Raw genomic sequence first — 16001 nt, 5'->3', positions numbered from 1 at the left:
ATCTATTGCAGTGAATTCCCCTGCTAAACTAATTCTAGTGCAGCTCAAGATGTTAGCTACTCTTTTGCTTTGACCTTTGGAGAAAAGACCGTTATTTTCTGCGGTCGCAGCGCTGTTCAACTGGCCTAAGAGACGAGGCCTGTGACCTGCCAGAACTCTATTTATGACCAGCAGTTATCCAGCCTGAGCCGTAGTAAAATCTGTAGTAAAACACTCGGGCAAACATGATTCACTCTCCACCGAAGGGGCTGTGTTGGAATTGTCTAAAACCCTTCCTTTTCTTGTAACTTTTCCTTGACCCTGACAACAAATGTATATGAGGGAGGTCAAGGATAATTTACAAAGGAAGGGAAAAGATTGTAGTTTTTATGTAGTCGTTGTTGACGGGTCAAATACGAACTGACCAAAATGACCACAAGGAGCTTTTTTGTTTTTTTGCCTCTACAAAAATCTATGACATCTATAGATATTCAATAGACTCTTTGTTGAAGCTCTTTAAGCATTAACATCAATCTTTGAGGCAGATTCTTTTTATCGTTTTTATTTTTCTCTCTCACTTTCTTCTTTTTGCAGACCAGACAAAACTTCAATTAACTTTGCACAGCTTTTGTAGATCTTTTGAAATAATCTCTTATCTTTCTGTTGGTTTTACTGACTTCATTTTCTCTATTTTGTGTCCAGAATATGAGATTGTATCACCATATGAGGTCAACCACCAAGGCTTTTACATCTCTCATGAAATTGCCCACCACCAAAGAAGAAGGCGACGCAGATCCCTGACCCTAGATGCAGGCTCATCAAATACTGATAGCGGTGAAATGGTCCATTTCCGACTAAGTGGCTTGGGGCAGGACTTCCATATGGAGCTGAGGGAAGCTTCAGAGAAGTTGATTGCACCTGGCTTCATCATCCAGGTCCTGGGAAAGAATGGCACCAAGAGCCTGAGGGCCTACCACCAGGACAACCTTTGCTTTTACCAGGGGTCACTGAGGTCAAGGGTTAACTCCTCTGTGGCACTGTCCACATGCACGGGGATGGTGAGTCTGAACGCGTCCGGAGTTAGGTTGCATAAGGGTTTGGATTTTAACTGAAAGATTAGAAAGGCTAGAAAACAATACTGACCATACATAGTGATTGACAGGACAATAACAGAAGCAGAAACAAGAAAAAAATGAGGTTTTATTTGACTGAAAAGTCTGATTACAGCTATTAGACTTATTTAGACTCACAGTGTCTCCATTGTCTATCGTTTTATCTGATCGAAATGATCTAATCACCACTATCAAGTATTCTATTTAATGCGCTGTAGAAATGCAGTCAGTGCATTGTGTGGCTGGTCTCATCAGGCTTGTACTTGACTTGAGCTGAAATACAACCTACTGGCTGGTTATGTTAGTGGTTTCTTATCTCTATGTGTCTTTTATCTTTAGTTCTATTGCATTTTGCCTAAATCAGCTAATTAACCACAGTGTTTGGTCTATAATGTGGGAAAATCCCCCAAAGAGAAGCCAAATTATGTATTTGGTATTGAATTTAACATAGTTTAATGTCAGATGCACACAAAATCAAATGTATATGTTGGTGGTCTTTTTGGTGCAGCCCGTGGCTATACATTTAACTGTCAAACATTACTGAAATGCATGTGTTAACAGAGTTAAATGGACGTATTCAAATGACTACATCGGGATACTTGTGTTTTGTTGGGAAAGTTGGCAAAACCTGCATTTTTGCCATGGTGGTCCTCCCGTCCTGTTTTATGAATATAAAGGAAACATTACTTTAATAGTGACATTAAGTAAGCCAAAGTGAGCCAGCTCCACCCAGTAAGACCCCAGTGTTATACCAGCCCTCTAAGTAGTCTGGACTAGAACAAAAGGCTTTATGAATCTACACATAATCCCCTCATTCTTGAACTCACTTACACTCAAATTCATTTTGAACTCAACAATTAATGGAGACAGAGTGCAGCAACTTGGCTGGAGGTAGAAAATGTACTTTAAAGTATTGCTTGGATTTAAATGTCAGTACAATTATACAGTTCTTAATTTTAGAGAAAAATGTGTCTTGAAAATGGTTCAGTGGTTAGACGTAAACTTAAGCTTACACTTGACCTTAAAAACAACCGGCGACAAAATCAACTGCAGTCACATCATTTTCTTTTAACAGTTTTAACAAAGACAATGCCTTAAGAACCTCGAGCGCATTCGGCATGAACGAGGCTTTATGATGTTTCCAATTATAATAAATTACTGCTCTGTCTTTGCCTGTTTACTGTTTGTATTTTCATTGTGGAAGACCACTGCTGTGTCTGAGAATTACCCTCTGTAACTACAGACAGAATGGCAAATCTCCAGGGATGCCTCTTTTTCTGTGTGTGTGTGCAGTTCAGACCAGATCCCAATAAAAGATTCAGCCAAAAGGTCCAGGGTTGCAGAGACTGTAAATGTGGTTCTCACGACTGTATCTGGCCAGGACAGACTGGGTCAGTGCATCAATGGGAATCAGACTTTTTTTCTGATGTGAATTGAGGAGCAGCAAAACTATACCAGCAGGTCAAAGGCATTCAGATTCATGAGGGAAAGCTAAAGATAACTTAACATTTTTCCAAAGGGCCAAGATGCATCTTATAATGCACTGAACAGCATGTTTTTGAAAACATATCCAGCATGTATCCTCAACTTCAACCCATATTCTGCATTTAAAGTTTCCAATTCACATCACTGTGGTTCCAGTGTGGCATATATGACCTGACATAATTCACTAGGACACATTAGAGCTCTTCAGAGACCTTGCACTTTGGTCATTCTAGTATTTGGAAGGCAACAGGTAAATATTGACCGGGACCCTTCAGATCAATAGCTGTATCAGTGCAAGCACCTGGCTTCCAACTGCATCCTGATAGCCCTTTATTGTGATGACGTTAGTACAGGCACTGAATCCAAATGCAGAACTCGGACACAAAAAATAAGGTTCAAAAGATTTATTAATTACACACAGGTGTATTAATAATATCAGTGACAGAATCTTGAGGATAATGGTTGGAGATTTCCTCCTCAGATTCGTCCTCCGGAGCGAGGGCGACAGCCCGTCTCCCCGAGCAGCCTTTGGGGTATTTTTCCCCGACTAGGGAAAAGCAAAGGGAGGTCAGGGACGGAAACAGGTCATACACAGGTAGGCAAAAATTCAGGCGACAGGACATAAGGACAAGGCAAAACTCACGTACCAGTAGTCAGGGCGAGAAGGTCAGAACCAGGGTATCAGACGAGGCAGACAAAAACCGACAGGGAGCAGGCAGAAGGCAAAAAACCGAGGAATCCAAAAACGGGTCACAACAGGCAGACAAACGAACAGACGAGGTCAAAACGCTGGTAAGAACTACAGGAGTTACAAACTGGCAACTGACAGGGGGAAGAGACAGGGTTTAAATACACAAAAGGGAGGGAAGACAACTAGACACAGGTGGAGCAAATCAGGGCGGAGACAGGTAATCAGGTCAGAGGTGAGGATGATCAAGGAACAGGAAGTAAAGACGACAGACAAGACACATGAGGGAAAACTTAATAAAACAGGAAGTGACAAACAAAACATAAAAGACAGACAAAACCAGACTAACGTCTGGCTGCAGGTATGACAGTACCCCCCCTCCTAGGGACGGCACCAGACGGACCAGGGACCTCAGGATGGTGTTGATGGAACTCCCGGATCAGGTCCTTGTCCAAAATGAAGGAGGCCGGCACCCAGGAACGTTCTTCAGGCCCGTAACCCTCCCAATCCACAAGATACTGGAAGCCCCTTCCCTGGCGACGAGCTGCCATCAGCCGCCGGACCGTGTAGGCTGGGTCACCCTCGATAAGGCGTGGTGGTGGTGGAGGTTGGGTAGGTGGGACCAGCCGACTCCTTAGCTGGTTTAACTTGGCTCACATGAAATGTGGGGTGAATCCTCATAGACTTTGGTAATTTCAAACGTACAGAGACAGGATTAATAACCTTCGAGATAGGGAATGGGCCTACAAACCTGGGTGCCAGCTTACGACTTTCCACCCTCAGAGATGATGACTCCCAAAAATGAGACCGTAGGCTGATGGAATTCGCACTTTTCAGCTTTGACATACAGTTGGTTGGAGAGGAGCCTCTGGAGCACCTGACGCACATGCTGGACATGCGAGTTCTCATCTGAGGAAAAAATTAGAATATCGTCCAGATAGACAAACACAAACACATTTAACATGTCCCTGAGAACATCATTGACGAGGGCTTGGAATACAGCAGGGGCATTGGTCAGACCAAAAGGCATCACCAGATACTCGTAATGTCCACTGGGTGTATTGAACGCTGTCTTCCATTCATCTCCCTCTCTAATTCTCACCAAATGATAAGCATTACGAAGATCCAACTTAGTAAACACCTTAGCCCCGTGCAAAAGGTTCAAAAGCTGAAGACATCAGCGGTAACGGATACCGGTTGCGGATAGTAATGTCATTGAGTCCCCGATAATCAATGCACGGCCTTAATGACTTATCCTTTTTGTCAACAAAAAAGAAACCTGCCCCTGCAGGCGACGAAGAGGGTCTGATCAAACCAGCTGCCAGGGACTCGTCAATGTATTTTTTCATAGCCAGATTTTCTGGACCAGATAGAGAATATAACCTCCCCTTAGGTGGAGACGTACCAGGACGTAGCTCAATGGCGCAGTCATACGAACGGTGAGGAGGTAAGGCAGTAGCCTTGGATTTGCTGAAAACCTCCTTTAAATCATGGTAACAAGGAGGAACCTTCTCCAGCGCAGGAAAGTCCTTATCCTCCTCCACCGGAACACTAACCGGGGCCACGGAGATCTGTGGAGCCTTGGGTGAGTATACAGGTAGTTTAATATATTTACAACGAGTCTCTCATTTCTTCCCCCAGGATTGAACCTCCCCGGTGCCCCAGTCAATAAATGGCTCGTGTATTTGTAGCCACGGATAACCCAGAATTAGTGGCTGGGACTCTGATTTATAAATGTGAAAACTAAGGCTCTCAGTGTGACCATCAGTGAACTGAACGGAGACAGGCTCGGTACAATGGGTTACACGGCAAATCACATGGTCATCCAGTGCCCGGGCCTCCAACGGATGCTGAATAGGAATGGACTCGAGTCCCAACTTCTGTACCAGGCTCAGGTCCATCAAATTAGCGTCGGACCCAGAATCGATCAGTACGGGGTGCTGGAGAGACAGAGAACTAGAACAGAGGAGAACCACAGGAAACGGACGGGTGACAGTAGATAAACACACAGTTCTACTCAACAGCGACCCCTCACCTGTCTTGCCTTCAGGCTTTAGTGGACAGTTGTATACTCTATGACCCCCTTGTCCACAGTACAGACAAAGCCCCTCGGTCAGGCGACGTCGGCGTTCTTCTGCTGAGATATGGGTCCGGCCCAGTTGCATGGGTTCTTCCTTAATATCTCCGCCAGCTTCGGTAACCGGGAGTTGAACCATCTCTTGAGCAGGGCCCTTACCAGACGAAGAGCGAACCACAGACTCATCTGTCTGCCACACTAACTCCTGATCAGCGACCCGAATGGCCTCGGCGATGACGTCATCTAGGGAGTGGAGCTGTTGACGGAGCGCCATCTCACGGCCCACAGAGCGACTAAGCCCGGTTAAAAAGGCAGTGATCAGGGCCTGGTTGTTCCACCCTGATTCCACCGCTAGGGATCGAAAGGCGCTCACATACTGCCTGATGGATTGATCTCCCTGTCTTAGCCTCATAAGCTGATGACCAGCGAATTGGCTACGAACCGGGTGGTCATATACCCTCTTAAGTTCTGATACTAGGGCCGAAAAAGACTGAACAGCAGGGGAATCTTGCTCAAAAAGTGCGTTGAAATAACTTAGAGGGGGTCCCTCTAACAGACTGGCCACATAGGCTATTTTAACAGAGTCTTTGGAAAAACGAACGGGCTGAGAATCAAAAATGAGCTGGAGCTGAGTGAAAAAAATCACAACATGTGTCGGGATTACCTGAATATTTGGATGGGGGTGGAATGTTCGGTTCATCCAAACCCCTCACAGAAGTAACAGACTCGGCCGACCGGGAGGAGACGGTGGCCTGGGTACGGGTGAGCTGGGAGACCTGAGTGGCTAACAGAGTCATTTTATCGAGGAGGGTGTGGAGAGCCTGATCATGTCCACCCAGCCTGTGCCCCTGTGACTGAATAGCCTCCTTGACCTGAGTGAGTTCTGCTGGATTCATTTTATGGCCAGTGCGTACTGTGATGACGTTAGTACAGGCACTGAATCCAAATGCAGAACTCGGACACAAAAAATAAGGTTCAAAAGATTTATTAATTACACACAGGTGTATTAATAATATCAGTGACAGAATCTTGAGGATAATGGTTGGAGATTTCCTCCTCAGATTCGTCCTCCGGAGCGAGGGCGACAGCCCGTCTCCCCGAGCAGCCTTTGGGGTATTTTTCCCGACTAGGGAAAAGCAAAGGGAGGTCAGGGACGGAAACAGGTCATACACAGGTAGGCAAAAATTCAGGCGACAGGACATAAGGACAAGGCAAAACTCACGTACCAGTAGTCAGGGCGAGAAGGTCAGAACCAGGGTATCAGACGAGGCAGACAAAAACCGACAGGGAGCAGGCAGAAGGCAAAAAACCGAGGAATCCAAAAACGGGTCACAACAGGCAGACAAACGAACAGACGAGGTCAAAACGCTGGTAAGAACTACAGGAGTTACAAACTGGCAACTGACAGGGGGAAGAGACAGGGTTTAAATACACAAAAGGGAGGGAAGACAACTAGACACAGGTGGAGCAAATCAGGGCGGAGACAGGTAATCAGGTCAGAGGTGAGGATGATCAAGGAACAGGAAGTAAAGACGACAGACAAGACACATGAGGGAAAACTTAACAAAATAAAACAGGAAGTGACAAACAAAACATAAAAGACAGACAAAACCAGACTAACGTCTGGCTGCAGGTATGACATTTATATGGCAAATATCACCCTTATTTGCTCTGCCATGTGGATATTTTATAAAAAGGATGATTCTCTGTAAGTGCAGTCAGGGAAAATGGAGAGACTGGAAAATGTGGGGTCATACCCCATTTTGCACATGTCTGATAGATAGATAGATAGATAGATAGATGGATAGATAGATAGATAGATAGATAGATAGATAGATAGATAGATAGATAGATAGATAGATAGATAGATAGATAGATAGATAGATAGATAGATAGATAGATAGATAGATAGATAGGGGGGGTGGATGGATGGATAAAGAGAGAGAGAGAGAGATGGATGGATGGATGGATAGATAGATAGATAGATAGATAGATAGATAGATAGATAGATAGATAGATAGATAGATAGATAGATAGATAGATAGATAGATAGATAGATAGATAGATAGATAGATAGATAGATAGATAGATAGATAGATAGACGTCGTCATGGATACCTTTGGAAACAGCGTTATGGACAAATCCACATAATGTAAAGAATACACTTCACCACTCTGAACCAACACTTACTAAAACTCAGGTTTGTAACTTAACTTGGAGTTGCTGTTGACCTTGTTGCTGACAGATTAAAGCCCCTGTATCTGCTACTTACAGTATTTTATCCATGGTGTCCACACTTTGACATCTAACCAAAAAAAAGGTCATATGAACAAAAAAAAAATTGTAAAAACAAGAACAAAAACATTTAGAACTATATGTATCTATGTCACTGTGAACAGGACATACAGTAAGCTTTATAATTTAATCTGACCAACACATCAGATGCACACCATGTAAAAAAAAAAAAAAAAAATACTGTTATGTATTGCATATTTCGCCAACATAAATATTTGAGGCATAAAAAGTTAATAGAGTGTCATAATTATCACATAACTCTTTTTCTTTTTTACTGCCTTTATTCATCTGGTATTAGTATCTTGCCATGTCAATGTGCTGGCATTTTCTCAAGCAGGCTGAAGAAGACGGCAAAAAAAAAAGAAGGGAGAAAAGGGAAAAAGAGGGGGATTCTGTAAAGATGGAGTCTGTAGGGGTCATTGTTCCCTCCGTGGCATTTTGAAGTGCTGAAAATCCCCTTTACGAACAAGTGCTACGTTGTAAAGTCTATGTATAAAATGTCTTTTCAACTCTCCCCTCCTCTGGCGGCCCGTATAGTGGTTAGCCTCACACTGATGACAGCAGGGAGTGCAACCATAAAAATCTCATTCTTACAAACAAGCAATTGGTGGAATAAAAGAAGCAGGCCAATCCCACTGACTCCACTGTTCACCTGCCAAATGGTTGCAGACTCTGCGCAGCGACGCACATGTGGAGGGAGAGATCATAAAGCAGGTTCTTCTCCGTGTCAACTCGCTCAAACGCCGTACAGAGATCATACAAAAAACGGCAGAACAAAAACAGTTCATGCATGTCTCCAAAATATCCATGGACCCAATCTGGCCAGGCATATTTATTGGATGTCATGCCCCTCCCTTACACTATATTGCTTTTTCTGCATCTCTATAGTAAAGTTAATTAGATAAAATGTTACGAAAACCCTCTCTTTGCTGTGTTTATGCGTTACATGCCAATATCTGGAGTAAATTAAGTGTTCAATACAGAATTTTGGAGAGTAGTGTGTCCTTCTATGAAATACTGGGAAAGAACAGCACGGCCACTCCAGAAACGCAACAATACAATCGATTGTTTGAGGGTGATAAGATGACCGTTTACGTAAGTGACCTCCCGTAGTTGTGTGAGTAAGGCCCTGTTCGGACCTTCCGTTAACACGCAAACTCAAGTGGCCAGTTGCAAGCTCATCTATTTACGTCTTTCCACTTGCAGAGTCGATATGCAAATAAAGGAGTCCATCCACGGCCTAAAACATAGTGCGGGCTTTCATTTCAAGTTGGCTTCGTAACATTTCTTTCCCATTTTAATTCGCTGTTCAATTCACTCTTTTAAAGACTGTTGGTAGGGAGACATGTTGAATCCTTACATCCTTTAGCATCAGTATTACAACTGTTTTATTTGACTACTTTGCAGGACACGCTGGAAGAAATCAAAATCTTACCAAGTGTATTTTTCTCATTTGTAGTCAAAATATCTCATCACACTTAAAATAAGACATAATCACCTAAAGAGTAACTTTTCCGTGAGATGTACAGAACTTATTTTTAGACAATAGATCTTAAAAATCTTAAGTGACAAAAAATTTACCAAGATAATTTTCACTTGTTCCATTGTCAGATTTTTTTTGTTTAATTCAAGATTTTTTTGCTTAATTCAAGCAAAAAAAAAAAAAAAAAACACAATGGAACAAGTGAAAATTATCTTGGTAAGATTCTTGAAATAAGATTTTCAAGATCTATTCTCTAAAAATAAGTTCTTATATCTCACCTAAAGTTACTCTTTAGGTGAGTATGTCTTATTTTAAGTGTGATGAGATATTTGACTAGAAATGAGAAAAATACACTTGGTAAGATTTAGATTTTTTCCAGTGCATAGGCTTTACAAAGGCTTTTTAGGCTTTTTCATTATAGGATAATGAAAATACATTTATGAATTTTTACTAGCATGCATAAACTGTGGATATGTTAATTCCTCTTGAGAAAAGAAAGACATGACAGTTATCGTGTAAGGACTTTTCCTAAAGGACTAACTTTAGCCAAGTTAGGGTTTTTTGCCTAAAATTGTTTGTTTGTTTGTTACCTCCGCCAAGGAGGTTATGTTTTTGCCAGCGTTGGTTTGTCTGTCTGTCTGTCCGTGTGCAAGATAACTCAAAAAGTTATGGACGGATTTGGATGAAAATTTCAGGAAATGTTGATACTGGCACAAGGAACAAATGATTAAATTTTGGTGGTGATTGTGGGGGGGAGGTGGCACTGATCTGCCTTGGTGGAGGTCTGCGCTCTCCGAGTGGTTCTAGTTTTTTATGTCAAATATCAGTGTTGAAAACCAAAAAGAACAAAGAAAAGCAAAGAAAAACATTTTCAAAAAGGAGCGGGATGAAGTGCAATTTAAATACTCCCTCCCCCTTACCCCATCTTTTTCTAATGACCACAAAGTAATACTAAATACTGCAATGTGTTTTGTGAGCTGTTAAGAGAATCATATGACTCAAGTGTAGTAAAATGCACTAAATACAACCTAATGACATGAAAAGAAAATTCACAAAACAACAGGATAAGTGAGGCAGGTGGTGGTGGGTCCATCTAGGGGTGGTGGTGTGCCTTTAGGGGTGGGTGTGTGGGGTTCCTAAGGGCCCTGCAACTCTACTGTGGCCCGTTCTGGAACTGGGGGAAGCACGGCGAATATTCACACTCATATGACTCAAATCTGTATTGTGAAGCTTCAATAATTTTTTTGACTATTGTCGTTAGTATTTCTAGGGTGATGATGATGATGATAGTTATATTGATAACTACTATATTATTATTGGTGTTGTTATGTTTGTTGTTTTCATTGCTCCAATACATGTACACACACACACTCCCAGATAAGAACCTCATACAACCATCCAGGGTAGTTTAACATGGGCTCAGCAATGCCAGGATCTTCCCCCACCCTCATATGTTCCAGGTAACGGGCATCTGTGAATGTATTGACAGCTTGTTTGTCACATATAAATATTAGCACTTGTAAAAAGTGAAGAAAAACGCATCGGTGCCAGTGATGATGCACATAAAAATGGACAAATATGTAAAAAAAATTGCACTATCTGCAGCTCATTTCCATTCAAGATGTTGAATCTGCTAAACCAGAGATTTTCAACCTTGGGGTCGGGACCCCACGTGGGGTCCCCTGGAATTCAAATGGGGTCGCCTGAAATTTATAGCAATTGATAAAAAACTAAAACTTACTATAAAAATTTACATTATATAGCCTAAATGTTGCCTAAAATCAATGTTTATTTGCAACATATTGTAGCAAACTATTACACGATCAAAAACAAATTAATTTTAGCAAAAAAAAAAAAAAGTCGCTGTTTTGAATGTCTGGGGTTGCCTGAAATTTCTAGTAATTTATAAAAAAAAAAAAAAAAAAAAAAAAAAAATTTCAAATTTACTAATAAAAATTTACATTATGTAGTCTAAATGTTGTCTAAAATTAACATTCATTTGCAACATAGTATAGCAAACTATTACATGATCAAAAACAAATTCATTTTAGCAAAAAAAAAAAAAAGTCGCTGTTTTGAATGTCTGGGGTCGCCTGAAATTTGTGATGTTAAAATGGGGTCACGAGCCAAAAAAGGTTGGGAACCACTGTGCTAAACCTTGTTCATTTTTTTCCGATGGGTCAAACTGAAGCTACATTAATCTATTTGGAGGTGCTAGACTTAAATGAGTACAGTGACTTTGCCTCAAAAAACCATTGCCTCAGTCAGTTAATTTTATGGTTTCAATCTGAAATAATGTATGGATATTGATTTTTAGGCATTTTCCCATTTTTAAAATCATGAAGTGGCTGGAGTTTGACTCAGAACACAGTTAAAATTACACTTTAACCAACTCTTTACCATCACAGTATCACAGCCTGAATGCAATGAGTGTCTGATTTTGTGCATTTTAATGTTATAATTTGCTCTACTGTCAGAACCCACCATGCTGTAAATATTTCCTGCTGCCTATTTGGGCATTTACCCAATATCCCATAGGGGCAGGGGATTAACAATTCAACAAACACTCATGTATGTTGTTATGGGAGTCAGTGGCAATCAACCTGTTCTGTCATTTAAGTATGTAGAGTTGTTGGGTAATCCTAGACACTTTTTATTGTTGCTATGCGGGAACTTTTAGCTGGTAGGAGGGTGTGATGATGGGTGTAAATGTATCATGTGAGTGTTAGAATACAATTGTTTGGTTCTCAAGCATTGTGAGAGTTCCACATCTCTTCGACAGTGTTCTACAGTCATTGAATGTGTCATATATAGGGATGTAACAATTACTGGTATAATGATAAACGGCGGTAAAATTGCAGACGGTTAGTATTACCGTTTACATTCTAATTATCATGATAACCGTGTTTGATTACCGCACTTTTAGGGGAAAAAACGCCTATGTAAAGATCTGCTTTTATGTCAAATATTTGAGTATAGTTTTAATTTATTACAATTTTGATTTTATATACCTAATATCTGGAACCAATATTCACTTTTAAAGTCTTTGAAAAGGTTCGTTAAGCATCTTTGTGTTATTTAGCAAATAAAGTATATATATTTTTCAAATTGGATTTTATATATTTTTTTGCGTTTTCTGGCCTTCTATGTTTTTATAGTAGGTTAAAGTGAAAAAATAATAGACAGATGATATAAATGAAGTTGTGCTGAAAAAAAAGATACCAAACATGGGTATAGTAAACATTTGTTTATATAGTATATAAAGGCAAAATCAAAAGTACTGAAAAATGGACAAAATAGGCTCAGATCACTAAGGGTTAATATTTGAACGTTTCTGCAACAGAAGGTACATTGTGCCTATTATTTTATTTGTTTGTTTTTATTTTTATTTTTTTTAAATACAACTTGGTTAAATTATTTCAGTGTGTGTTTTAGTACTTTTTGGACATTTTGAGCACAATTTCAACAATACTGCGATAATAATGATAACCATGATAATTTTGCTCACAGTAACCGTGATATGAAATTTTCATATCGTTACATCCCCGGTCATATATTTACCTCTATAAATATCACATAGCCATCCATCTGTTGAAATAGTAGGGTACGTGTATCTACTTTTTCCAGACCTCATTATCCCTGATTTTTGCATGTATTTGTATGTACCTGTAAAATATTACACTTACTTTTAATGCACAGTTTTCCCTTGTACCATAGGGAAATACTTAATGTCCTCCCACTACAAATCACTCAGAGGTCATGTGTTTTCCTCTTGTAAAAGGACGGGTGTGTTTGTTGCCTTAGGACTAGTAGTAGTAGAAGTAATAATAGAATACAGCGCACTCATCCCACCTTTGGGATTTCCGACAATATATGAGACATCATTGCTTGATGTGAATGCTTTGAAAAGCATGCAGTGTGGTCTTGGCAGATTACTGTCATAAATCTTCAAAACATAGAATTAACCAAATAGTCTTAAAGGATTGTTGCTGTTTTTGGTCATTTGCTAACGTAATTTAGTTTTTCTGTATTTTCAGTCATACAGTGCAGATTAGAGTCAGAAATGAGGTCAGTTTGGAACATTTACAGCTTTAAAATTATCGACGGTGTAGTGTGTTATAGACTTCCAGCCAAGACATGACTAAGGTACAGTTTGAAGAGAAATTACTAATTGATTAAGAATCTGAACTGCGACGTCAGACTGTCAGTCTCTCTCTTGCTGCTTTTTTTTTCTCCAAAAAGTTCTGTCAAAGTTGAGCCAAAGTTTACCTACATCTTGTTCAAATGGAGCCATCATGGAAACTAGTTTGCATGCACCAAATACAGTAAAAAAAAAAAAAAATTATCACTTCCATCTGGTCGGTCGAAAGGAGCAATTGGAAAATTTAAGCTATTAAAATGTTGATACTGAGAAATGAAGTACAATGCCAAAAAAATAGGAATAGATTAGGTCTTATTTTTATTTAAAGTACTGAGTAATAATTTGAGTTTTTACGGTATTTCACATTCATCAAGTCATAGAACAGTCGTGGAGTCGAAACTTAAGTAAATCTTCCGGTCTCTATCCATTTGGTAGAGCAAGTTAAAGAGCTAAAAAGAAAAAAGAAACGAATCCAGCGCTCAGTCAGGTGCACCTTGTAATGCATTAAATGCTTCCTCCCTCAGTTCCGTTTTTTTGCCATTTTTCCCGCCCCCGCGCCCTTTCATTCCTGTCGCTGCTTGTCTGGATGCGTCTGACTCCACAGAGTCCAGCTGTTTGCGCCCTCCCAAGTAGTGTTTCAGCATTTTATGACTGCTATTTGCACCTCGTAGAGAGCAGTGTGTAATCTGATGACTGTGGCTATTTAGGAAAGGCACTAGAGTGACCTAATCTCTTAACATAGTGGTTTACATACACACATACAGACACACATTTGGAGGAAGTAACAAATACATTTTGTTTTTAGCCAGACAAATGTTGACAGACTAAGTGCATGATGAAAAGGTCATTTGTAGGCTGTGTTAGCTGTATTGTTGTGTGTATGAGAGCTATGTCTATGTGGTTTTCTGGGGTACTCTGGAATCGAAACCCCAGGATCAGATTTGGAAACAACCTGTGGCATGTCACACAATTCATTATGGTGGTCAGAGGGTATAGGTTGTGTCACTAGAGAACAACCAAAAAAATCTGTGCGTTTCCATGACAACGTTTATTCCTGGTTTAAACTGATTAAAGGTTAGATCCTATTTCAGATGACCATGTAAACACCTCATTCCAGTTGAAAAAGAAAAGTTTGAATTAAATTTAAACCCGATTAAAGTCACTGGTTTAATCCACTTTTAATTCCGACCTAAATTCTTCCTCAGACATGTAAACCCTTTATTCCGTTTGGACTTTATTCCTGCCATTCTGCACATGCTCGTTGTCTTGTCCTGTCGTGATGACGCACACATTCTGCGCTGGCGGAAGAATATGCAATGCAGTCTAGTCAACCCAAACCGTTCCAGTGGGCTATTCTGATGGGATCTACCAGCCTGGAAAACCCTGAAGGAAGAGTTCATCACCTGTTTTTTTACTCATTCATTTGTCATGCACTAATGAGTTCGATAAGTGGGTAAATCAGTTTGCACTGCAGTGCACCGACTGCCTTGTTCGCGCAGCCCTTCCGTTAGCTTAGCTTTGCCTAGTTTAGCATAATATCTTCATTCCTATGGTCAGACATAGCCAGGCTTGTACAGGTGATTTGTAGTATTTTATGAGTGATTTTGTGAAATTCAGTTCTCCCTAATCATTACTTTAGTCCGGTGGGGTCAATACGATCACAAATTGAGGCTCAGATCATGGCAGTGTGACTTACTGCAGTTATAAAAATCTTGGGAAATAAACACTAATGCAAAGCTAAAACAGTAAAGCAAAGCTAATTTAGCGCATGCATCCCTTCCAACAAAAAGATTTTCCAACTTCCGTCAACACAACAGTCCCAAGATTGTATGAGTGCAGTAAGTCGCAGATCTAAAGAAATAATTAGGGAGAATCAGATTTCAGAAAATCACTTACAAAAGACAACAAATCACCTTTAAAAAAACTGGCTACGTGTGACCATGGAAATACAGTGACTATGCTAAGCTAAGCTAACAGAAGGGCTGCGAGAACCGAATAAACGTTTCTCATATAAACCTTTATTCAGGTTTAACATTTCCATGTAAACAGAATAGAAAATACTTTAGTTCCGAATTCATTTCTTCTGGAAAAATAAATTGGATTTAAAAAACATCATGTAACCGTACCCAATGTAGCACAAACTATGAAAACCAAACCAATGTGAATAGAGAACCTGTAGACTGTGATATATGTTTAATAGTGTTGAGAGAGAAGAGTAAGATTTTGGTTTTGCCATTGATGCAACACTTTTTGATTTTTATTTTTGATTAAAATTTTTTATTTGACCTTCATTTAACCAGATAAAACCCCATTAAGATTGAGATCTCTTTTTCAAGTGCGACTTAGCCAAGAGGTCTAGCAGCATACACCAAATCATAATGAAAAAGCAGGTTAAAAGATCAGCGATAACAACAAACTTTTAAAAAATAGGCAATAATTTAGTCATAGTAATAGGTTTGACTCTGTTTTCATGATTCTTTTTCAACTGCTCTGCATATAAACTTCTGGAGTAGTAATATAGCCATGCTTGGATGTATTTAACACAATCTCTCGCATACAAGTACGTAGTTCAATCTAACACTTGGCTGTGTAGCTCTGTGCATGTTACAGTAAATACACAGCTTTATTAGACCGAATGTTAGATGCATCAGTGAACTTCTGCACTACTCTTTTATAGAAACATATTTCAAATCTTGACAGTTTCTGACTAAGCAGTTTACAGGTTATACATGCAATTATTA

The 16001-nt window shown here is 40.0% G+C and overlaps 1 protein-coding gene across 1 annotated transcript in view; it reads left to right on the top strand.

Moving 5' to 3' along the window:
• adamts16 (ADAM metallopeptidase with thrombospondin type 1 motif, 16) overlaps window positions 1-16001 on the top strand; it is an 85140-nt gene that overhangs the window by 3537 nt on the left and 65602 nt on the right. Inside the window, exon 3 of the mRNA XM_030156990.1 lies at window positions 682-1037. Within this exon, the coding sequence (XP_030012850.1) occupies window positions 682-1037 (356 nt within the window). The remainder of the gene's footprint in view (window positions 1-681; window positions 1038-16001) is intronic.

The sequence above is a fragment of the Sphaeramia orbicularis genome, chromosome 16 (assembly GCF_902148855.1).
Source record: "Sphaeramia orbicularis chromosome 16, fSphaOr1.1, whole genome shotgun sequence".
NCBI lineage: Eukaryota > Metazoa > Chordata > Actinopteri > Kurtiformes > Apogonidae > Sphaeramia > Sphaeramia orbicularis.
This window is presented reverse-complemented; position numbering and strand designations above follow the sequence as displayed.